This window comes from Mixophyes fleayi, chromosome 8, assembly GCF_038048845.1.
Source record: "Mixophyes fleayi isolate aMixFle1 chromosome 8, aMixFle1.hap1, whole genome shotgun sequence".
Classification (NCBI taxonomy): domain Eukaryota; kingdom Metazoa; phylum Chordata; class Amphibia; order Anura; family Limnodynastidae; genus Mixophyes; species Mixophyes fleayi.
This window is the reverse complement of record NC_134409.1, coordinates 69,273,822-69,300,342: the sequence shown is the minus strand read 5'-3', so window position 1 is coordinate 69,300,342 and position 26,521 is coordinate 69,273,822. Positions and strand designations below refer to the sequence as shown.

At 38.0% G+C, this 26,521-nt stretch overlaps 1 protein-coding gene across 2 annotated transcripts; it reads right to left on the bottom strand.

Annotated features, from left to right (window-relative positions):
* Positions 1-26,476, bottom strand: UCK2 (uridine-cytidine kinase 2). Of its 2 annotated transcripts, XM_075182684.1 has the most exons (7): positions 26,321-26,476; positions 14,935-15,094; positions 9,424-9,520; positions 8,964-9,106; positions 7,146-7,243; positions 6,018-6,066; positions 1-1,098 (listed from the first exon to the last, which is right to left on the bottom strand). In XM_075182684.1, the coding sequence occupies exons 1-7, from the start codon at positions 26,414-26,416 to the stop codon at positions 956-958; spliced, it is 786 nt and encodes a 261-aa protein (XP_075038785.1). In that variant the 5' UTR covers positions 26,417-26,476; the 3' UTR covers positions 1-955. The 2 variants fall into 2 exon arrangements, with proteins under 2 accessions (XP_075038785.1, XP_075038786.1); XM_075182685.1 differs by lacking the exons at positions 14,935-15,094; positions 26,321-26,476 and adding an exon at positions 9,956-11,788.
* Between the last annotated feature and the right edge of the window lie 45 nt (positions 26,477-26,521).

Genomic DNA, 26,521 nt, shown 5'->3' with positions numbered 1-26,521 from the left:
TTCTCCAAATATAATTTTATTGTTTTTTGTTGTTATTTTTTTAATGTTTCTACCGTTTGCCATTTGTGGCAGCCATATCACATAATAATTTGATCCATACAAAGGATAAATGTCTGTACAGATCAAAGAAAAGGAAGATAAGTCATTTCAAAGGATAGAAAGTAAATAAAATATTTACTAACTTCAAACAATGCAGATCTGAATCCCCATAATTTACATTATAAAGCACCCATCCCTGCTTTTGGCACAGGAGAAGGTTTAAATGTTTTGGTCTGCTATGTGGAGATGCCTCTTAATTCATTATACCATTTTAATCACCTTCTCATTATTATAAAATACTAGAAATTTTGTTCAAATGTTGTAATACAAAAAAATAGCGAGGGGAAAAAGAAAAAAAAAAGAAAAAAGAAAAGAAGATCTTTCAGGCAGTCACATGCCTTTCTCATTAAACATTACGGATTATTCTAGAGACAATGACCAATTATAGGCTTAAAGACTTCGAATGCCAAAGCTTTTAAAATACTTTTGTGGCAAATAATTTTATAGAATGTCACATTTAGACAAAAATAGATTATGCTGGATTGGATTCCAGGGTGTTTTATGAATTTCATTCATGCAGTAGTCACTGTGAAGATTCAAGTTTTGATGGTCATTAGCTACTTCTCTCTTCTCCATGCCAATTAATTGGAAAAAAGAAAAGAAAAAGAAAAGCATTGGCGTATTAAGTCACCGATTTCCATATCCCACGCACAGACACCAGCAAATTCCAGCATGTTTTGTTTTAGTTGCAGTAGTCAAGTAACACTTTTCTTGCAGAGCACTTGGCAGCATTCAAATAGGCTGTAGGAAATCTTTTTGCTTCAGATAAAGCTCCCATCTCTGTCTCTCCAGGGTAAAGAGGCATGGAACATGTATTGGTGTAAAGTATATACAGACTCCATGTTCACAGGGCACTTTAGTGAGGTCGGCTACTGCTGGACTCTGAGGGGTGCCTACTCCGATGACTGCTGTAACCGTTCGTATAGCTATTGCCCTGACGCTTTGTCAAACCACCATTTAAAATATCCTGGATGTGCTGAACAATCAAGTTGATCGCAACTGTGGAAAACAAAAGCATGTTTTTAAAACAAATGAATTGATTCCTCAGCGCAAAAAGTTTAATATTTTGCCATTATAGGATAACATTTTTAAAAAATAAGATTAGAAAAAAAAAAAAAAATCAATACTCAGCAACTTCAAGAAAATATTGTTTGTCCCTTGTTAATATTCCTAACTGTATAAATCATTTTCTTTGCTTACTTGTGACTAACAAAACTTGCTGAAACTTGCAGTATTTTCCAGAGCTTAAACCACCTATATTGTCATGCCCTTGCCAATAGGCTATGCCCACAAGCTATTGCAGTGTGAGGGGATTACCACATCTCTGTACAACTGATGGAAGAGCTCTGGGGGAAATAAAGTGATTATGGGGAATAAAAGGCAAACAATAGTATCTACCAAATTGTAAGAATTGCAAGCAGACTGACTATCATAAACTATACAACAATCAGCCACAACATTAAAACTACCTGCCTAATACTGTGTAGGCCTCCCTTGTGCCACCAAAAGCGTTCTGACTCTTCAAGGCATAGACTCCACAAGATGTTTGATGGTGTCCTGTGGTATCTGGCACAAAGACATTAGCAGCAGATTCTTTAAGTTATGCAAGTTGAGGTGCGGAGCTTTCACAGCTCGACTTGATTTTGTTCCCCAACACCCATCCCAGAGATACTCGATCGGATTGAGATCTGGGGAATGTGGAGGCCAAAACCCTGAACTCTCATGTTCTTCAAACCATTCCTGAACAAATGGTGCAGTGTGGCAGGGTGCATTATCTTGCTAAGAGAGGCCACGGCCATCAGTGAATATGTTTGCCACGAGAGGCTATACTTGGTCTGCAGCAATGTTTAGTTAGGTGTCAAAGCAACATCCACATGAATGCCAGGATCCAAGGTTTTCCAGCAGAACACTGTCTAGAGCAACACACTATCTGTCAGCTTGCCTTCTTCCCATATTGCATCCTGGTGCCATTACTTACCCAGGTAAACGACAGGACACGCATCTGGCCATCCATATGATTTAAAAGAAAGTGTTATTCATCAGACCAGGTCACCTTCCATTGCTCCAGTTTTGGCACACACATGCCCATTGCAAGTGCTTTTGGTGGTGAACAGGGGTCATCATGTGCACTCTGACCGGTCTGCAGCTACACAAGTTGTGATGCACTGTGTTTTATGACACCTTTTTAAGCAATTTGTGCTACAGTAGCTTTTCTGTGGGATTGGACCAGACAGACTAGCCTTTGCGCATCAATGAGCCTTGGGTGCCCATGACCAGTCGCTGACTCGCCAGTTTCAGTAGTTACTAACCACTGCATACCGGGAATACCTCACAAGACCTGTGGTTTTAGAGATGTCTGACCCAGTCATCTAACCATCACAAATTGGCCCTTGTTCGACGCTTAGATCCTTACATTTAGCCCTTTTTCCTGCTTCCAACATATTAACTTCAAGAACTGCTTGCTGCCCAATATATCAATTGACAGGTGCCATTGTAAACAAGATAATCAATGTTATTCACTTCACTTGTCAGAGGTTTTAATGTTGCGGCTGATTGATGTATAAGTCCCATTAACAAGATCTGTTTTAAACATTAAATTACTTTAATATACAAATACATCAGGTAACAAAAAAAATACATGGCCCGACTCATTAAGAAAAGTAAAGTAAAGAAAAAAACTAAAAAAAAAAAAAAAACAACTTTGCACATTGGCAAAACAATGTTGCATTGGAGGGAGAGCTAAAGTTAAAGTGTGGGGACAGATTTATAGTTGGTGGAAGGGCATGTCCTAGATCAAAAATTTCAGTGTAAATATAAAACTATCAAGTATTTGTGTGCTACATGAAAACAGCCAGTATTTAAATTATATGCAAAATAAAAAACTAATATGCACCCCTTGCATTGTAACATGGTTTTGTCCAGAAGACACTTTTTTTGCCTTACTTTCCTTCATGAATCAGGCTCATATAGTTTAATGTGATTGCATATAACTTCAAGCACATTCCACATAAAAAACAAAAACAAACTATGAACAGCGCAAGCACATGCAGGTTACCCAATCAGACGAGAAATATGGCCATCCTAAAATGACCCAACTTTGTAAACGATAGCTGGCACCTCATTGGCTCAGTCCACAGATACAAGTCCAATTACACTCCTATGGGGTGTAAGGTTCCCATGGGTCTTTATTTTACCCAATGGCTTTCATTAATTAGTGATCCCTGGACCAGTTATCAAACTTATTAGATTGCTTGTAGTTAACAGAAATGAGAAGTGGAAACTGCTAGCAGTTATTTGACAGTTAGGAGGATTGGACAGCAAGGCAGTTCAATAGCAATACAGCAAGTTATATATTTAAATACATGTTTTTCTGACCATGGTAGCAGTCATTATGGAGGACACAGCAGAGATTACCTAGGTGGGACCTCTGTACAAGTTTAGGACTTGAGACGGTCGAAAAGTTACGTTACAAACTGCTATTAGAGTTTTGCTTTTGTGGTTCACTTAAAAAAAAATATTGAACACTAATTTCCAATAAATAAAATCAAACATTTCTCTAAAATTAATTGTAAACACTACAGTGTTGGCAGTTTACAACATTAAAAATAAATAAGAGGTTCTAAATTGAGATTAGTTTTAGAACAGATTCACTAAATCTTTATAAGAATTATACAGGTTCAAGCAGCTCTACTTGGGACAATGGAAATCTACTAAGTGCATAAACTGTTTTATTCACTCCAATAAAATATTCCATGCACATAATCACTTTGGCATCCCCGTTTTATTCACTGTGGTATATAATGTGTACCATGAGATCCTATTCCACCATAGCAACCCAACTACTGGATCTGAAGTGCATCTCTTGATGAAGGGTTGTTATACAAAGTGATGAACGTCCTCTTTGGTTGGCAAGCCATAGAAGTATCCTAAACTGTAATCAGTCAACTGTAAGTGTAAATGTACTATTATTAATTGGCTACATTAAAACTCTACATTTCACATATTCTGGCATTCTATTTTCTTACCTAGTGCTGTGCAATACAATATAGTATTTATGTGAATCAGCACCTCACTGGTGGAGTATTAACTATATCAACTTATGTGAACAGAAGCAGCAGCTATTTTTCATTGAACTGATGAGTGTTTGCTTGTAAGGCTTTGTGATAGACTTCTATGGCTTTCACCAAAAAACTATGTTTCCCTGGACTTTTCTGAAGTGGTATATACTGATGACAAGGTGGGTAGCGTTAGCCACCCCCCCATAACCTTTAAAAAGCTTCATTCAGGAGGTAAAGCTATTTAGACAATAACACATGTCACTTTATGACAACAATCATTCCTTCCTGTCACTGCCATACAGTGGATGTACCCATGGCAGTAGAGCGGTTAATATAAAGGAGCTGGGTGCATGGGCCATATGTTATTTGCGATTCAGCGCATTCCAAACTGGCTGGCTGCACCCACCATTCTATTTATACAAGGCCACTTAGAGGGTTATTGTGTTCTGCTCTGTGAGGATTGCCAAGGTCAAATCCAATAGACAAGGCTCAACTATCATTTTTCTAAAAAACAAACAAGTCAGGAAAAATAGCAATCTTTGGGGTTATTGTGTCTTTACAGCCTACAATCGCATGAGCTCTGGAAAGATGCCCAAAGAATGCACCAATATCAAGGATGCCAAAAGCCAAAACAAGTTTGTGAAATACGTGCCAGCAGCATACTAGCTACTTCTCAATTCTTCTTCCATTAATTAAATGACTCCACATTTTAAAAGGATTAGATTAAAAAAGAAAATGAAATATAAAAATTTTTTACATGAACAAAACTTTAGGTTCCTAACCGAGAAGGGTTCAATAAAACAAGAGTTCTTGACCAGATGCATATGTGTGTGCGTGTTAGGGAATTTAGACGGTAAGCTCTAATGGGGCAGGGACTGATTTGAATGAGTTCTCTGTACAGAATTGCTGCGGAATTAGTGGCGCTATATAGATGATGATGATGGTCTCACCTATTTAAGGTGAGTAACTGTGTTTGTGCTGGAGCACTTCTTTATCAAAGAGTTTAAATGTGTGATTTATAAAAGAAGCTTCTGGGAGAGATCTTTAAGAATTAGACATGCCACAAAAAAACAGTCAATTTGAAAAACTATTTAAAAAATGTCAAAATGTTTTGCCAGAAGACATAAGGTTAAGAGGAAAACATAAAAAGCAAATATGAAACGCTCCTGGGCTCTTTTTATTTATTTATTTTTAAGCATAAAACAGCTGGCACATGTAATCTCTCGCTTTCTTTTGGGTGAATTAAAAACAGTTTGATACATAATTTCCATTAACCTTATCAATTCAGATGTATCAAAAGTTTGAATTCCGAAAAGGAAGCCTAAATAAATTTACGATCATAAACAGAAGTGTATACACAAGATCACAATAGTTTACCTTCATCTACCATACGCTATGAACCCTTCCCAACAAACAAAAACAAACTACAATTTCCAGATATTCGTTCCATTTATCTCGTTTTACTGTTTGTGAGATGACTCATTTACAAATCAATGGACTATCTAAATAACTAGGCATTAAATGGAAATGCCAATACAGATTGGCATCTTTACAGGAGAGTAATAATTTTCACATTATATAGGTTTAAGCATAAGATCTATACATGCTGGATGTTATTATATATTGGACTGAAACAATTAGGCCTGTTTTGCAGAAAGTTAAGTAGACTTTCCATACAGGTTAATTTATCATAGTTTTCCATGTCAGAGTAATAGGTTAATCATTTGCCAGACAGGCCAATCAAGTTCTGGTTGTTTTTTTCTAGACCAGAGGTAGCACATAAATGATGAACCAATGGTTTATCATTGTTCCACAATACAATTGACCTCTCTTCCTATAATCTGCCCCATGCTTACTCACCCAGGTTGTCAGCACCTCTGGGAATGATAACATCAGCATATTTCTTGGTCTGCAAGTCAATTAGAGAAACACAAAACAATGCCAAACATATTACTTGCATTGTTTTCATGAGCAAATGTCTGGTGCAGCAGACACAAATGAAAAAAAAATATTTTTATTGAAGTGTGCAAATTTGTACCAGATTCTGTATAGCATTCTTAAATGACTAAATATAGAACTATAAAATTAGTTCTAGTTAAGTAATTACCATCATTGGACATCTTTATTTTTTTAAGAAAAAATTCACAGCAAAGTGAGCAATGTAAAGGGATCAGCAATTACATTAAGCCAAATCACTTGCATATAATAATGGTCAGGTATTAAAATGTCTCAAATAGCCTGAGGAGCTTACACACTGCATCCTCCTGACATCTATACCTACACCAAATGACAAGGGGCACATTTATACCAGACATAACAGACTGGGCCTTGTTGTGAAACAAAAGCCTACAAATCATAAAGCCATTTATGTACTAGCTAGTCTGGTAAATTAATGTGTATTATAACTATTAAGCAACATTTAAAAATAACCAACATGGCATCAATTGTAACAAAATGCAATAAAATTGCATATTTTTTAAATAAATGCAATGTGGGATATAAAAAAATGCACAAGAAATGAAGAGCACAATAAAAACAGTGTGATAATGTTTTGTATAATTAAACCCAATGACTTTGAAAACTACAAAATACTACAATTCTTCCGAAAACATTGTGTTCTAGTCAGGTCTTATCCATCGGAATCTTCAATAAAGACAATGCTTAACTATTATTTTAAATAATACTTTACAACAAACAAATAAAAAAAAAAAAGGGGGATAAATTGCAAAATAACATTTACATTAAGAGGCAGGTTCAATTATTAAAACATCCGCGTTACAGAAGTAATGCTCGCACCCATTGAGGTGCGAGCAAAAACGAGCGTTACTTTTTACCATAAAAACGATAAAAATGCAGGTCCGAGATGTTCTTAGGAACATCTGACAATTTAATCTGCCCCAAGTGTGCGATACTATTCTAGTGGGTCAACTTTTGCTAACTTTGAGTCAATCTGTTTAATCGACAACTGTGAATAGCAAATGTACTTACTGGCAGGCAGAACTCTTCAAAGGCTGGCTTCACAAAAGTGATGTACTGTGAAAGAACTTGTTCTAAATCACGACCTCGTTCGTTAATGTCTCTTAGCACTGCATAAAAAGGAAAATTACATACAGATCAGACAGCTCCACATAACGGTGTTTGTGTTTTGTGTTTTTTTTTTTTAATCTTTGGACTAAATCTCTAGTGAGCACATGTTCATTTGGAACAATGCCTTTGGGAATATATGCTAGATTTGTTGCCAACATTTTTATGATGTTGAGGCACACCTGTCACAGGATTAATTATTTTGTGAAATGTTAAGAGTGCAATAAAAAAATAAAAATAAAAAAAAAATCAAATCAGAATACTGAACAAGTATCTGAAAGTTTGCATTCCAAACTAAAGTATAGGCAATAGGCTTCACTTAAACATACAATACAAATACCAGATCTGCAACTTATATGAAGGGTTTTCTTCTGTTACTCCAAAAAATCTTGACACATCCAGTCATGTATCATATGACAGACATATGTTCTTACATGTTGGCTGGAATCAATGAGCAAGATACAGCAACACTATGGTCATTACATATTGTGACATATTCTACTGTTAACCTAATGTTTTGGCATATAATTTACCTATGATATCAACAGGGGAGGGCTGACAATTTTTAGCCCGGGAGTCGAGAGCCTATTTTAAAGGAGAGAAAAAAAAATGCAGGTGGTCCAGTGACCCAGCACACGGTAGCCTAATACAAAATTATATTTAGGATGTTACTTTAAATTTCACCTCCCACAATTGTAGTCAAGCCTATCTCCTCTATTTTTGAACAATCACCCCAGCAGATACAGAGCGCAGTTTACAAATATTGGTGAAAAAAAATAAATCAAAAAAGTTCCCAACTCTAACCACACAGCTCTCTGCATTATAATCCCCTCCCTCCGGGCTCTCCTGATCAGCACTTTCATTAATTCCATTTATTTACCTATACAGCGATCACCCTTGGCAAAGCATTTACAGCATCACTTCCTCAAAAGCTTCATCTTACTCCTTCCTTATCATTTTGGCGATACACTTAGGGCTAGATTTACTAAGCTGCGGGTTTGAAAAAGTGGGGATGTTGCCTATAGCAACCAATCAGATTCTAGCTGTCATTTTGTAGAAGGTACTAAATAAATGAAAGCTAGAATCTGATTGGTTGCTATAGGCAACATCCCCACTTTTTCAAACCCACAGCTTAGTAAATCTAGCCCATAGGCTCCCACTGATTATACATCTTTTAATGAGAAACAGTTTTAGAGTCTGCAGTAGTCATGCCAACCTCACATTTATTACCTTATTTTTCACCTATGTATCAACAAATTTATTTTTTACAAATTTCAACACTGCAAATAGTAAAGAAAAAAAAAGCACAAAAAAAACCCCAAAAAACTTAATTAGAACGGATATTGGAATTAAGATTGAAACTCTAGATCAGGCTTTGTAGTGTGAACAAACACTAGGCCAAATATGGCTGTGGCCACATACCAAAAAAGGGAACCAAGAGTGTAGGGTGCCCCTGTTCTAGTGAAAACAAGCTCCCCATATGGTGCCTCTTATAGAGAGAACCAGCCCCAGTCTGAAGACAGTCATCTGTATTGAAATCTCTCATTACGGGCAATTCATTCACAATGAAACAGGAGAACAGGTTTCAGGAAAATGGCAATACCAACACCTATAATTTAGCTGCAGTGTGCAGGTATAAGCAAAAGCGCTTTCTATTTGCAGTGGCGGTAGCACATACATTTGATCCAATATCCTGTAATGTGCAACTAGATGATTGCTTACCTCTTCTTGATAGCCGTGTATCTGCATCTGTGTCCACAAACAATTTCATTTGGAACATGTCCCTGATGTCCTGAACGTAAAATGCCAGTATGCCTTCAAACAGCACCACGTCAGCTGGATATATGGTTACAGACTCCTCTTTCCTTGGGGCAATAGGGAATAGCAAAAAAGGCAGGTAAAAATAAAACAAGTTGTGCTGAAAGTCACATGATTTTTATGAATATGTTTAAATTTCATATCTTCTGGTACAGCCAACATGGCCAATGAATAAATATAACCATTTTACTTAGAGACTAAAGTACTCAAATGAACATTAACTTACACAGCATACAATTAAAAAAACAGAAGATGGTGTACAAAATATACATTGTTTGTAGTAACGCAACCTTACAAGAATTCAAGAGCAGAATCCATTTTCCAGCATAACAAAACTGTCCACTAAAGTTAATCTTCCAATCACCTGGAGTGTGAAACAAAGTCATATACAGGAATCTGGACTGTCTTCCCTTCCATGATCTCTCGGAGGGTCTTCAAGATTAGTTCATTGTCAAAGGCATCTAAGTAAGAAGGAATGAGAAATAATTATGCAGCGATTGAGATTTTTTTTTTTGCCTTTAGTTAAAAAAAAAAAGGACCAAACATATCATTACAAGATGCCTGCATTTGCTTCTAGACACACTATTATAAATAAGAAAAAATTAAGTTCTCCTGCTCTGGCATGCAAAATAATGCCTGCATAGCGCACTATGTTATTGAATCTGGCTAAAAGGAACAAAAATTAAAAACATACAAGACTTTTTCCCTGTACCAAAATTTTATTTGAAACAGTTTGAATTAGCTCTTTAAACTTGCATACATAATTTGATTTACTAGAAAATTTGTAGACATTCCTCTATATATAAGGAAATTTGTATTTCTGATTCAGTCCTTTGAAACCTGCAAAAAAAAAAGATTTGCTAAATATGCATACATTCGTGTGTAAAACCACCTGCCTAATACTGTGTAGAACACCGCATGCCTCCAAAACTGATCCCATCCATCAAGGCATGGACACCACAAGACCTCTGAGGGTGATATCTTAGCAGCAGACCCTTTATATCTTGCAAGATGCGAGGCGAAGCAGCCATCACTGGACTTGTTTTTCCAGCACATCCCAAAGCTGCTCGATTGGATTGAGATCTGGGGAATTTGGAGGGCAAGTCAACACCTTAAACTCTGTCATGTTCCTCAAACCACTCTTACACATTTTTTTGTAGTGGGCAGGGTGCTTTATCCTGTTGAAAGAGGCCGTTGCCATCGGGGAATACAGTTGCCATGAAGGGGTATACTTGGTCTGCAACAATGTTTAGGTCGATAGTACGTGTCAAATTAACACACATGAATGCCAAGACCCAAGGTTTCCCAGCAGAACATTGTCCAGAGCATCACACTGCCTTCTTCCCATAGTGCACCCTGTAGCCATCTCTTCCCCCAGGTAAACGTTGCACTCACCTGGCTGTCCACATGATATAAAAAGAAAACGTGATTCATCAGACTAGGCCACCTTCTCCCATTGTTCAATGGTCCAGCTCTGGAACTCACGTGCCCATTTTAGGTGCTTCTGGCAGTGGGCAGGGGTCAGCACGGGCATTGCGATGCACTGTGTTCCTACACCTTTCCAGCAAAGCCAGCATTAGCTTTTTCAGCAATTTGTGCTACAGTAGCTCTTCTGTTGGATTGGACCAAATGAGCTAGCCTTCACTCCCCACACACATCAATGAGGCTTAGGCATCCATGACTGTCACCGGCTGTCCTTCCTTGGACCACTTTTGGTAGGTTCTAACCACTGCAAACTGGGAACACCCCACAAGACCTGCCAATTGAGATGCTCTGACCCAGTCATCAAGCAATCACAAGTTGGCACTTGTCAGTCGCTCAGATCCTTACGCTTGCCTATATTTCTTGCTTCCAACAGATCAACTTCAATAGCCAACTGTTAACTTGCTGCCCGATACATCCCATCCCTAGGTGCCATTGTAATGTCAATCCATGTTATTCACTTCACTTGTCAGAGGTTTTAATGTTGTGACCGATAGGTGTAAATATATATATATTTTTTTTAATTTACACCTACACACAAATGGGAATAAAAATATGAAAATCAGTCTAACCCATATGCAGTGCGGTGATTATCCAAAGAATGGCTTCCCCCCCCCGACTTACTATGTTCTACATCCTTCAATCATAAAACTATCAAAAAGAAACGGCCTGCAGCTTATCTGCACTTACGAGACCATACTGGCGACAGGAGCCCTGGATCCAGTGCCATTTGCATGTACAGCTACTGGCACTAAGACCATGCATCATAAGAACAGACATAGCAGAGAGCCTGCATACATGTCCACACAAGAGGGGTGACATGACCCGCAGGGACAGTGTGCATCCATTCCCGACTTCTCCACCCTCAAATAAATGAAAGCAAACTGGAAAAGAGCAGTTTTTTACCGATATGTCCTTAGTTAGAGTCTCAGGGAGCAGACAAGGAAATGGAGACCTGGCGAGGCTGAAAATAGAAATTAATATTGCAAACATTTTCATAGACAATTGTGTCTTGCACGGGTGAAATTATATGTATTATAGATCTTGTTTAGGTTCTCTCTTTGTATAAGCTTTAAGAAACTAATAGGGATGATTCTACTACTCCTTTGCCTGATCAGTTATGTTGTCTGTCCTTTCTGGATATGGCCATGACACACAATGTTATAATGCACACCTCAATGACGTCACACACAAAACACACTACTTCCCATTAGGCCATGCCTTCAAGGAATTATATTGTGAGACGGTCACACCTCAATAGGATTGACAGAGGTGCTCTGGGAGGAGATGAAGAGATTCTGGGAAAGAGAAAGCAAAACAATGGAACTATACTTAATGATGGGCTTTGCAAGCAGCCTTCTTAGCTTGAATATAAAAATGTATAATAGTCTTTTTTTTATAGTAATGTCTTAGATTACACAGATAAAACACGATTGTATAGCAAAACACAAAATAGGTACACAGGAAGAACAATCAAGAACTGTATGCAGGATACAGAATGCATCACATACAATATTAAAGCACCAGTTTTGGACTTGAATGAGCACATGGCATACTACATTATAGTGCCAACATGCTTGTGCATGATTTAACATGTGCTAATCACACTGTGGAACGCATAGACATGTGTACTTAAAATATCCACACACCAGAAGCCAGATTGTGTTATCTGGGACTCAAAATAGAGTCTTGGGGGGTATATTTACTAAACTGTGGATTTGAAAAAGTGGAGATATTGCCTATAGCAACCAATCAGATTCTAGTTATTCATTTAGTACTTTCTACAAAATGACAGCTAGAATCTGATTGGTTGCTGTAGATTACATCTCCACTTTTTCAAACCCGCAGTTTAGTAAATATACCCCTTGGTGTTGCGGTTATTAATTTTTTCTTGCTTATATTTGGCGACAAAGGGTAAAAATAAACAAAAAAACCAAAACAAAAACCCTTGGTAGTGTAAAACTAACATTTGTTGGAAACCACCAATTTACAAGGTGTATCTATGGAAATGTAAAAGAAACAAAACAATTACAGTTGATACATAATTTAGGAATGTATGGGTTTAACCACTAATATAGATAAAGCTGGTACCAAAGAATCTAATTATTGTAGCGAGACTGAATATACAGTAAGTAATGGGCACAGGTTATAGCCAATCATCCTAATATACCAGTGTTATATGTTGGAGACTTTATACACTTCTGTAGACAGAGTTACAACATGCGCAAATAAATGTATGGTAATAAAGTTGACAAAAACTTTGCCATTTACCAAATTTTTAAGGAACTAGGCCCGTTTGACATAGCAGATGAGCAACAAGACTTATGTTCTTAAATGTAATTTATAACCTATAACACTTGGTATCCAAAACATGGCAATAAAGCTTAGTCTTATAGACCATAATGGTCATGGTGAAAAAGGTACTCTATTTTACAGAGCTGACTGGGAGCAACTAAAAGCATTTGAGAACCTATAATAAGCTTGATATTTAAAGGTTTTCTAAGGAATAGGATGTTAAGCTAGTAGATAAATATATGTCAAAGCAGAAGCAACATTAAGTAACTAACCCTCTTTAAGAAATGGTTAATGCATGAAATAACTGATCATATACCCAGCACTCCTTAAACCTCTAGAATTGGTTAAATGTCATTATGTCTTATAAACAAATATGTTCAGAAAATATTATATCAAATAAAATGTATATATTTTTTTTTTTATAGTGTTGCAATATACAAAACCAGGAATATGTATTGGAGGGAATCTCTCACGATTGTTTGCAATATTGAGTATTTTAATATACTGCAGTACTCCTGCATCCTTCACACCAATGGCTTTCTCCACATAGGGATTGCTAGAGGTAATACACTCTGGTTACAATACTGATTTGCGTTTAGAATATTTTAGTAGTGAGCAAGATTCCTGAAGGAAGCGAGTTATTTTTAGTGGTCAATAGATGTATGAGGAGCGACAATATTAGGCCATCATAGTCCAATTTATTGCCCACATTCAGCAATACTAAAACAGTGTTCTTATATTCACAGAACGGAGAAAAGATATCTAGCTGTGCAGAGCACCATTCATGCTGACAGCAGGAAAAGCTAGAGGTAAATCGCATTAATGCTCACTCAGGTATGACTTGTATATGCAGTATCTAGGACATACTGGTTGTTTAATACATTTTATCTAATTTATGAGGAACAGAATAGATTTGATGGTGCTGTATCCTGATATTTACTGAAGGATTTTACTTAGTGCATTTTATTATCCTAGAGCTGGACAACACGAGTTGTACAGAGGAGTCACTATCCCTTCCATCACAAAAGAACAGGTAGCAGGAGGATCAACACAGGTGCATTGTGAGCAACAGGGTGGCTATTTGCTCGAGTGGTTTCAGCTAAAACACATTTTTCTCTTCACTTTAGATTGACTATGTGGAGAAAGCCATTGGTGTGAAGGATGCAGGAGTACTGCAGTATATTAAAATACTCAATATTGCAAACAATCGTGAGAGATTCCCTCCATTACATATTATTGGTTTTATATATTGCAACAATAAAAATGTTTTAAAAAAAGATACATTTTATTTGATATAATATTTTCTAAACATATTTATTTATAAGACATAAGGACATTTAACCAATTCTAGAGGTTTAAGGAGTGCTGTGCGCTGGGTATATGAACACAGTTACTGCGATTTTAGAGAATAGAGGGTTGCTGTATTTCCCCAAGAGGCACACACACCTGACAGTGGAAAATGTACTTAAATCTTATTAATGCATGAAATGCCTTCATGAACCTTTAAACTAGGAAATGGCTAAACAAATAGGCACAGAGTTGGCTTTTTAAGGGAAGTATTTTTTGAGCATTCTGAGGATACTGTAATTATTGGGCCCAGGTAGCTAAACCTCAAAAGGCTTTTATTCCAACATTAAAATAAGTGTCCAAACTGAGATTTACCAGTAATGCAGAGGGGTTAAATAAACATTTTTCAAATGTGTATATTTGAGCATCTTCATCCCTGTTTACCTTTGGAATAGATGCCTTCACTCCTGCCTACATAAGGAACCTCAAATAGGGCCAATATTACGATAAGGAGATATGTCAATAAAACTCTCCTGCCTTTGGGCGATACCACTAATTTGCAGGTCACTTTACAAATTATCAAGACTGTTTTGCCAATTTACTAAGATAAATGTCCATTGAAACAAGTCCGTACTGTTTCTAGCTGATCTAGGCCCTTCTAACCTGGTTGAAGAATCTACTCAAATAAGATCAGTGTGTATAAACTAAAATATTCACTGGTTGATGGAGGTGACATTTTAATAAACAACTATTTTTGGGCACAAATGAAACCAGTTTGTACATGACAAAATGCGATCAACAGTAGTCTTACCTGGGTGATCAAAGTTAAATTGGCCTTTGAGTGCTCGGATCTTCTGCTCAGGAGTCAAAATTCGATAAAAACTGTCCTGACTCAACATAACCACCTGCTTCTGATGATGATCTACCTCATTTTGTCCCAGGAGCTGTACAATCTTTGAACATACAGATGACTGTTCAAGAAAAGAAAAAAAGAAAATACATGATGGCTGATGGAATGCTCCCACCATTTAGCAATACAAAGAAAGGATAAAAATTCTATAACATAGTTGTACTACATCAAAAATAATTTGAATTCAAATTTTTTTCTCAAAAATACGGTTATAACATTTTAGGGTGTTAAAAATGTAACAAAGTAGAGAATCTCAAATTGTTAACACAAAGCTAAAACAAAATATGGCCCTTTCTGTTTAATCAAATATTTTTGTCTTTTAAGTTTTAGGCATACAATGTGTATTTTCAGTGAAGAGTCTTTCTAGGAATTCAATGATTTGTAAAACATAAAGGTTATGTTCTAACTTTTGCAAATCACAGAACCCCACCTCAGGAAAGCCAGGTCTATGATTCAAAGATATGACCCCCCCACAAATGGGTAAACGGTTTCTGACTGTGTGAATCAAATAATCATAAACTGAACGTATAATCGTTGGGTGGATGATGGTGGTGGTGGGGGGGGGGGGGTGTGGATGGTCAACTGCCACTGAACACTATATATCAGATCCACAGATCCAATTCTTTGAACATAGTAAAAACTGCTTTTTAAAAAAAAAATAAAATAAATAATAATTGGGCTTTCTTTTCTAGATATTACGATAAATTAAACTACCAGACAGTCATGGTCAATTGGTAGTTTACCATAGTACTTTCAAGCAAGTCAAACAGATGTAAGCCTTTAGAAGAGTTCCTAATTTGAGACTAGACTGTCAAGTGACTGTCTATATCAGAGTTTAATTTAGTTAGAGACCTAGCTTACACTGAAAATTATCCAGTGTAGTTTTAAATTGCAAGTTTTCCAGATGAACTAGGAGTGTTCATTTGGCACATGCAATATAGAATCCGAAATGCTGTATCTTTATTCACATCAGTACAAGGCAACAATATTATCTTTGACACACAAGTGTGTGTTGTAAACTATTGTACAAGTATGGTTGCAGATATTGATCAGCAGATCTGTGAAGCAGTTAACACAAGAAACTGGATGTGCAATTATGTGATTTGATTCATGCATAGATGTGAGTGAGGACCATTTGCTGGTAATGTTACACTTTACAGTCATAATTGCACAAACTCCTTTCCCTGTTTAAGCCATAGTACAGTGTTTGGATTTTTTTACATTTATTCATTCACTCCTTGAAATTCCCCATTAACACAATCCTCCTCATGATGCTTTTACTTATATTAGTTTAGATTTTATTTGTATTGAACATGGGCTTGTACCTTGTAATTTATCACTATATTAAATTTTTTTGGGGAAAAACAAAATACTAAGGGATGATCTCTGCAAGAATACATAGCCATTATCCATGGAATATGAATGCACTTATGAAATATAGCTGGTCTCAAGGACACCACCTAGTGGAAAAAGCAAAATGGGAGTGTTGTTGCGAGTCTCTCGAGCAGAGGCCATTTTGAAATGATGATCCTCAAAGTAACATGTGACATTATTTACATGACGTCAGTGATAGTGCAGGGAGTCTCTCTGCCTTGCCGTGGCTCTGTCCGAGAGGCAGGCACCTGGGTGGCTGGCACTGGAGCAAATGGCAGCAGCTGTGGGGTCCTGACATCTTAGGAATGGAGGCAGACATGCTGCCTACAAGGAGGTCCACTGACATCCTTAATTACACGCAGAGGTCTCTCCCCACAGCACCCCTCACATCTCAGGAGCAGGTGCTGCCTAGAAATGGCACCCACTTCATCCCTTAATTCAATGCGGAGGCCGCTAATATATTTGTTTGGGCCCAGGGCTGGTGGGGCCCTATACTGCTGTACTCCCTGTACCCCCCTGATGGCGGCCATGCCTACAGTCACCTAGGTGTACGCCATGCTTTTCTTAACACAGCAACACGCTACCTACTTTTCTACTGTAGAATGTAGAAAACAAAAAATAAAAATATCAATCTGAAAATATGCATCAAGGCATCACAGAAGTAGACAACGCTCAAAGCTTGATTATAGCTTTCACAATGGTATAGTATAAAACTATATAGTAACATAGTTGATTATGTTGAAAAAAAAGACACCAGTCCATCAAGTTCAACCTATTTTGGATCTCCTGTGATCCTGCACTTATATTTGAAATTAATCCAGAGTAAGCAACCGCCCATCTGTTTTAATTTTGAAAATCCCCCCAGACTCAATATTGCAATCCAATTTTTACCCTATATCCACTACTATCCTTTATTTTAAATTAACGGTCGTATCCCTGGATACACCTTGCCGCTAAAAATTTGTCTAACCCTTTCTTAAACATCCTCTATTAATTTTTCCTTTACTAGGCATAATTAAACAAAAAACATGTTTGAGGTTAAAATTTAATTTGAGATGCAGGGGATGTTCTTATTTAGTAAATGGAAGTGCTGCTGTGCATCACTACTGCTCTAACAGTTTATACCAGTGTTGGCTAACCTGTGAAACTACAAGTCCCAACATGCTTTGCCAATATATAGCAGCTTATTGCTGGAAGAGTATGCTGGGACCTGTAGTTTCACAACACCTGGAGTGTCACAGGTTAGCCAACACTGGTTTATACCTAGTTTAAACCTAGGTAACACTACAGATGTGATTTCTGTAACAATTTTACCAACTGAAAGTACTGAGGAGCATGTAGATTCATGTGTACCTTCAGATCTTCGCTCTTCATCTCTCATAGCCATCTGCTGAAGAGATTGTGACTGCACACTATACAGAACTCTGCCTATACTGCTTGTTGCGAGTGCATACATACCACCACATTTGCCAGACATCACTCCATCACCTATAGTGATTCTTAGTCAGATTCTAAAATCAAACAATATGATGTGCTTTGGCACGATTAAACATCATAGTGGGAGCGTACACTCTAATGCAATAATCCTAACCCCAACAGTCGTTTATCGTTTCACTGACACAATACTTGGCTGAAATACCTGTAGTGTGTATCCACTTTAACAATGTGACATAGCAGCATAACATTGGACAATGGTAAAAACTGAATCAGCCAGCAAACGGTGTAGTCCTATTTCACACCTTGGACTGAACATTATTTTAGACCTCAAAACTATGGAAAGAAATTTAGAACATTAACAAGTTTCAGATAAAGTGGGTGTCCGGTTTTTCTTTTAAAAACGATGGGAGATGCATTTTTCACCCCCATAATGGCAACTCTTATCAATTCCCTGGGTTAATCACTTAAACAGTACAATATGCTAGTTTTAACTAGTCCAAAAGAAAGACATGCATTTTTAAAAATATTTACCTCTATGGGTAGGAAATGCAAGACATCAGACTACTCTTATAGTGAAAAACGCCTTCTGTGTTGACGGAGACTGTCAGATACAGTACTTTCTACAGTTTTTCCCTCAATTCTTTACCATGTTTAATCCCCTCAAATAGTTCAGTAATAAAAAAGTTAAAAATAAAAATTAAAGAAGGTTAGTTCGTCTATTAGCAGGGCTTAATAAAGTTTTTGTTTTAAATATCCAAGACTATCTAGTCTTTAATAGTTCCATGGATTAGAGGTTTCTCCCTCCCTCCATGGGAGTGTACTTTGTCTCACCTATAAACATCCAGGATAGAGAATCACACCACCAGTTAGGTTTGAAAGAACTATATTGACAATTTTTTTTCCCCCATTTGTTTTTCTAACCAATTGCTTTATTTTCAGTACCACATAGTGAGCGAGATGTACTTTTCTGCAGCTCTAGAGGCTGGGACACTATCTTTTCAGCTTTGGATCAGTCAAAACCTGGTTCATCCTCAAGAGATTAGCAGAATTCTTCCCTCTAATCAAAGGCTGGGTGGACTTAGGTGTGAGGTAAGGTTACCTCTCAAACACATTTATATGTATTTGTCATTTATCTTTGTAGAAGAAAGTTAGATAATGGATTATTTCAGGGATGCCTGCAGATGATGTTACACCTGTGGTGACAATGGGCAAGTAGGCAGCTGCTGCAACCAATATCCTGCCCAAGTATTCATAGGTCTCTGGGTTATTGTCCCAAGTAATCAAGTTGTCTGGACAAGGAGACAATGGGGTCATCGCCGCAGAGTTTTTCCCTATTGTCAGCCAAGTATCAGTATTTTAGAAATCAAAACATTTCCCATGGAGATTATAGTGGTTTAGTTTTTCTGCTTAGTGCATTGATTATGCTATACGTGGATATAAGACTATTTGAATATTAGACAAACTCCTCATGCCAGATAGTGGTTCACAACATCCTAGATGTGAAAAATTCTGGCTTGAGAATCAGAAGATGGAGGCAAGTCCTGGAAGGCTCTGTGAAGGTTTAAGGTCTGATAACCCAGAATCAGGAGATTCACAGTCTTTCCAAGCAACCTTCTAGATTTTGGAATATTTCAATCTATACTAAAAGGCTTAATGTGGGTTTTAGGCAAGCATCTGCCTTTCAGCCCTATAAATATTCTCCTCCTTGAAGATGCTCTTAGTAGCTTACATACCATTTGATTGGCTTGCAGACCTATGTTTCTGCAAAACTCCCCTAGCTTCATTATAGCAAATTATAGTGCAGGACTGGCCAACCTGTGGCTCTCCAGATGTTTGGAAACGTCAAGCTCCAGCACACATTCCAACAGCTTGGCCAGTCCTGTTATAGTGGATGTAAAAATTATTTCACCTCAACTAGCAGAACTATGAGTCTACCATGCTAGGAACCCCTGCAGTCATTTCCCCTATACTAGTAACGGTTACTGAGGAATACATTAAAAGGTAATGTGTGAACTCAACACTGACAATTGCTGTGTGGAGCAATAGCTCTGCCCAGGCCAAATTTGCATTTCAACTGTTCTGCTTGTTATCCCAGCATTGAGAATCCATTACAGCATAGGTGGAGGAGAGATCTGTGATCCCTGTTGTGCATAACATTCTTCTAGGTGGGAAACGGATAAGCGATAGGTAAAGTTTAGTTTTAGAAACTCTCCCTCCAACCACAAGCTGAACACACCAGAGATGCACAATGGAGTTCATACTAGAAAACTTTCATTAAAAAAAAACAAAAAAAAACAAAAACTTAGATGCAATAGAGTTATTATGACCTGGCTTTTCCATCTTCTGCCCAATACATAAGTTAATGGGAGAAACTTCTAAGTCCACATTCAGTCATTTCTTCCCCTGGACACAATCATGAGAAACCACTGCCTTGATGACAGGAGCCCTAGGTGTATCTAGGAGTATTTATTATGCCCCATCAAGGTTTCATATATGTACAAACAGACTTTATCTTTATACAAGAACACATTAATAAGTATAATATAATTTTTTTTTGCTGCCTCCTAGGAAAGAGGATTAACTCTGTAGATCCCAAGTTGCCAAATAGAAACCGTAGAAAAGAATCCAAACCGCAACAGCAATATTGACCTGTCAATGATGATGCGCGGTTTGGACAATATGTAACTGACCATTGCTAACCATATTGAAAGCCATGCCTGAAAAGAACTGTATTGTGGGCACATTTATTTTTTATTTTATAAAAATGGTACCCAACCCCATACACTCATGGCAAAAACAAAAAAAATATACCTACTCTGCAGTATATACTCAAATACTCTAAAACAGTTGTTGTTGTTGTAAGACATATTTACAATGGAGGACAGCAGCGTCTATACATTCACGAGAGTCAACATGAGCATCAGTGCAGTCATCCCACAATGAAATACAGTTGCCAAATGCCAATAGTCAACTATCAAGAAATTATTAACATAATTTACTTGTGCTAAAAAATTAAAGGTTTTTCACTTCCTGTCACTAGCCTCATTCCCCAGCTGAAACTATAGATCTTTTCTCTCCCATGAGGAGAAGCTGACCTTCAAATATTTTGTGTTCCCACATTTTTATTTAATGAGGAAAAGTTTGCAACAACTTTTTATCTGGTTTTCTCCAAAGACCACCTGTTAAGGGGAGACAAGCTAAGACTAAGATTACTATGCACAACCTGTTTTACAACCAAGCCAAAAAAAATAATAATATCATAACAAACAATTTAACTGCAGCACTAAAACCCCACAGCATTGAACCCTCATAGCTGCAGGACCTAAGTGCGTAGTAAATGCAGCTCCTGAATGGAGCTTCACATCCGATCATCTTGTTGCCTATTTACATACTGAGTATTTATATGAATCTTATGACCTGTTCACAGTGCTCTCCTCACCGTTCCATCAGTAAGTGGTTGCATTCTGGCAACAGGGACATTTTTTTTTTCCAGGAATGAACACCACAGAAAGGGATGTGTGCCTAACTAACAGTAACTGTATACGGTGTACAATCTCTTTAAGAACTGAAGTTATTCAGGAAGCAGTCTTATGAAACTTTGAAATCATTTCTGGTTTGTAGGTGAGATGCACTTATGACATTAATATATATTACTCAAAGTACATTACATAAAGCAAGATCCTTCATTCAAATGCACAGGATAAAAATATGTTTAGCACAAGAAAGATTTAAGCAACATTTTTTTTGCATCTCTGGTAAATACTTACTGTATCATCTGCCAATATACTGGTCTGTATAAATGGTTGATTGTGAGATACACTTTGAGATATGGAGTTTGAAATATTATATATGGACAAAATTATTTGGTCACACCTGTTAATTGTTGAATTGAGGCGTTTCAATCAGACCCATTGCCAGGTGTATAAAATCAAGCACCCAGTCATTCTCTCTCCATTTACAAACATTTGTGATACAAAAAGGGGTCATTCTGAAGAGCTCAGTGACTTCAAACGTGGTACTGCGATAGGATGCCACATTTGTAATAAGACAGACACACACACCCAGATCAGCCACAACGTTAAAACTACTGACAAGTGAATAGCATTGATTAGCTCACTACAATGGCAACTGTCAAGTGATTGCAGCAAATTCAGTTCTTGAATTGATGTGTTGAAAGCAGGAAAAGCGGACGAGCGTAAAGATCTGAGCGGTTTTGAAAAGGGACAAATTGTGAAAGCCAGACGACCGGATCAGAGCATTTCCAAAACGGCAGGGCTTGTGGGGTGTTCAGTATGCAGTGGTGAATACCTACCAAAAAATGGTCCAAGGAAGGACAACTAGTGAACGGACAACTGGGTCACAGGTGCCTAAGGCTCACTGATGTGTGTGGGGAGCAAAAACTAGGCCGTCTGGTCCAATCCCACAGAAAAGTTGCTGAGTTAATGGTGGCTATGATAGAAAGGTGTCAGAACACACAGTGCATTGCAGTCTGCTGCCTATGCAGCTGCGTATCCGCAGAAACCATGTCCACGGCTTAAAGCACCTACAATGGGCACATGAGCGGCAGATCTGAACCATGAAGTAATGGAAGGTGGTCTGGCCTGATGAATCAAGTTTCTTTTTACATCATGTGGATGGCCAGGCACATATGCATCATTTACCTGGGGAAGAAATGGCACCAGAATGTACTATGGAAGTGAGGCAAGCCAACAGAGGCAGTATGACACTCTTGGTAATGTCCTTCTGGGAAACCTTGAGTCCTGGCATTCAAGTGGATGTTACATCGACATGTACCACCTACCTAAACTTTGTTGCAGACCAATTAGACCCCTTCATGCCAACGGTATTTCAAGATGGCAGTGGCCTCTCAGCAGGGTAATGCACTCTGCCACACAGCATCTGTGGGATGTGCTGGAAAAACCAATGTCCGAGCTATGGCGGCACCACCTCACAACTGAGAAGACTTAAAGGATCTGCTGCTAACTTCTTGTTGCCAGATACCACGGAACACCTGCAAAAGTCTTGTGGAGTCCATGCCTTGACAGGGCTGAGCAGTTTTGGCAGCACGAGAGTAACATACACAATTTTAGGCAGGTGGTATATAGAGAAAAAAATAATAAGCAAAAGGCGCTTAGTGCTCTTATATAAAAACCACCAAAATTGTGAGAATTTTTATGTGTACCTCATACACAATAAGGATAAAAAAACATACAAATTTATGCAGCAGGCAGCTCCTCAAAACTAGGCACTCATTTGCAAGTGCCCAAATATTTCTAAAAGACAAAAAAAAAAAAAAAAAAAAAAAAAGAGAGAAGCGCCACGCATAGTGTATTAAATGACCAACAGGTAATCTTCTCAGTGCAACAACAAGTGAATTGGCCTCGTACCAAAAAGCGAATAATAAACAGCTTATCTGTAATTAGATTCCCGAAACATCCTATATAGTAAAGATCCTTGATGTCCAGTCCTTATGGCTCCAGATATTCAGATCGCTATGGACTCAGAACAAAACTATTATGGTGCAGTATGCCAAATATGGCTACCAACAGTTCCTCAAAAGTGGGTACCAACATAAACTCATAACAGAGTCAATCCATTAAAAATTTATTACAAAGATTAAATTGTATAAAATGCGCCCGTACATAATATATAACATATATAGGCTTATCTGAAGTCTTTCCAGATGGTAGTCACGGATCTCTCAAACCCACCTGGCCAAGGTAGGTATGGTAATCCAAAGGAAAGAGCCAGAAGACGCCTTATCCCCCCTCAACGCGTTTCGTCACTCGACTTTTTCAAGAGGATTCAGGATATGCAGTGTAGTATAGCAGTACAAATGTCTGGTTTATGTAGTCCCACAAAGCAAGTTAACCACAAACACCTGTAGGTATCATTATCCGGGAATGCGGCCGGACTAAGCGATATGACATCACTTCCGGTATCGGAAGATCTATCACTTTCCAAAGTACAGAATAGTTTCTCATAGAACTAGATACAAGTTGCTTCCACATTATAACGATGTTTCAGATTATTTATACACAACACAGAAAAAATATCTCTTTATCAAAAAGGGGCCTCCTCGTACATATCAGTAGAAGAGCTCACATACCATATTAACGTCCTCGTTTTTGTACAATGGAGGGCGTCATTTTCTAGTGGATTATAGCACTAATCCATACAGAAGCCATTTTTTAATAAATCCCATCACTATTTTATAGGGCATTAAAGCAATACATACAACACATCTATTATATTGCCATACTTATTGTATATGCAATAAAAACATCAATTTGTACACAGTACAGCAAAGAGTTAACAACGAATCAAAATAAATTTCCATACATAAAATTACATATTCAAATTTAGATACATTATATATCTTCATGTATCAAGAAGTAACAAAAACTTCCAAAATACATATTCCCCCTGTCAGGTAAACAAGAGAAAAAGAGGAGAGAGAGAAGAGACAAAAAGTCAATTAATATTACAGTGTTGTTGCACTGAGAAGATTACCTGTTGGTCATTTAATACACTATGCGTGGCGCTTCTCTCTTTTTTTGTCTTTTAGAGATATATATATATATATATATATACATACACACACACACTTATTTTTTGGCCTGACCAAGCAACCGTAGATATTAGAAGCACAAAAAAACAACGTGTGGGCAGCTTTTGCCATAACTTAAGCCAGCCAACTCCAATGGATTATATAACCAGCCCCCCAAATCAGAAAAGTCTACACACAGAACACTAATAGGTCACTTTATGGGGTTACATAAAAATTGTCAACTGGCTTTGAGAGGGGCGCGGGGGGCACATCTGGATGCATCCTAATAAAGATGGGCAATCAAAGTCACACCAGCTTTGATTGGCCATCTTTATGCTGGGGAGCTTAAATGACACATGCAGTGAATCCAGCAAATGCAAGATTTCAAGTAACACAGGACCAAAGAACAAACATTGGCTATAGGACTTGCCTAGATCAAAGAGCTATGGGGAGGTTGTACTTTGTAGTCTAACAGTGACTAAGTCTTGTGACTGATCTCTTAGGATGAAATATGAAGCACGACTAAATGTGTCACTAGTGGTACAGCAACTAAGATGTTAAAGCTTGCTTCAGTCACATCCTTTGTCTGCATAGTTGTGGAGGAGGGGGGGGGGGGACTTGACCCAATTCCAGAGGGCTGCAATATCATCATCACATACGTATAATGATGAGACAACACAAACCCTACCTTATTCATTAGAAGCAGTGTAAAAAGTACAATAACGAGTTATTTTGATAATTACTACAAATAACTCTCTCTCCCCCATGTTAGTTTACTTACAAAATTACCATTGTCCATAATATTAACCAGAAATAAGAGTCTGCAATATATCAAGCTAGCGGAACAAGAGATCCAAAGTTACGAAAGCAAATCATTCCGTATATTAAACTATATATCTACTCTTTGGAACAACTTTCTCTAGGACTAAAAAAACAGAAATAAACAGAGCAACATAGAACCACATGGATCTAGAATCGCAAAACACTAAGAAATTTGGAAAAGCACCATATGATTTATTAAAGTGACAGCATGTGGAAGTGGAACTTGCACACATATAGATTACTGAAGGATAGCAAAATACATTTTCCGCCACGAGTAAAACCCATGGTGATAAAGCGTCACTAAATTCACCTTAAAGGACTACGAAGAGTTAACCAAATCCTTCTAACTACCGGATGCAGCATGTAACACGTTAGCAATCTCATAGGTGCCGACTCTCACGTCAAATCTTTACAGTGGATTCTCAGCATTTATACAATATTAAGTATTCCATATGCAAACCAGAATCAGCATCGTCATGTGGCCGGGTTTCCCCCATATTGTGGCCATTTCTTAAGAGTCATCCAACAGCTTACACGATAGCTATCATAGCCTATGTGAATCTTGTTTTGATATAGTCAGATAACACAAACCAAGGTGTTATCGGCTTTGTTACGCCCACTCAAATTTTCCACGGAAATCCCCCATTCTTTGTCTTCGTGATTTTTTTCCCTAGCCTCCGCGCAGTGTGACATCGGTAGCACTCAACGTGACATTGTGATTCGTTTTCACTTCCCCATCCATTGTTCCCTATGACACTATTGTTCTATGGCTGTCTACATTGTGTAGCTGCATCTCGTGGAACACGCGCTGATCTCCCCCGTACTAGGAGGCGGCTACTGGGGACAGCCACGCGGTAACCCCACATGGGAGGCGTGAGACGTACAGGACGACCACCAATAACATCCGCATATCTCTGGAAATTACACTACTTCTTTATCTAACAAATACATCTTCCTCCTAATTACCGGAGGTCACAGCAGCAGATTGTTTTAAAAAACCCATCTACACACATCAAGTGCGCCTGATTCATTGCGATCGGCGCAACTTACTCCATGTTAACCTAGCGTCATTTCGTACAGAACAAACGTGAAAAGCAAACTCACTTTGCCGCTGGCAGTGCCCCCGCTAACTCCGATCAGAAAAGGCTGCCCGTTCTGCGGAGTGTGGTTTGGCAGTGCTTGCTCGCTGTCCCCAGCCATGCTTCCCTGATTCTATGTCTGATCCCTCCCTCTAGTCAGTCTGACTCACTTCTCTCTGCTATTAGTATGACTGCTCCACCTCTTCATGATGATGCCCTGATCTCT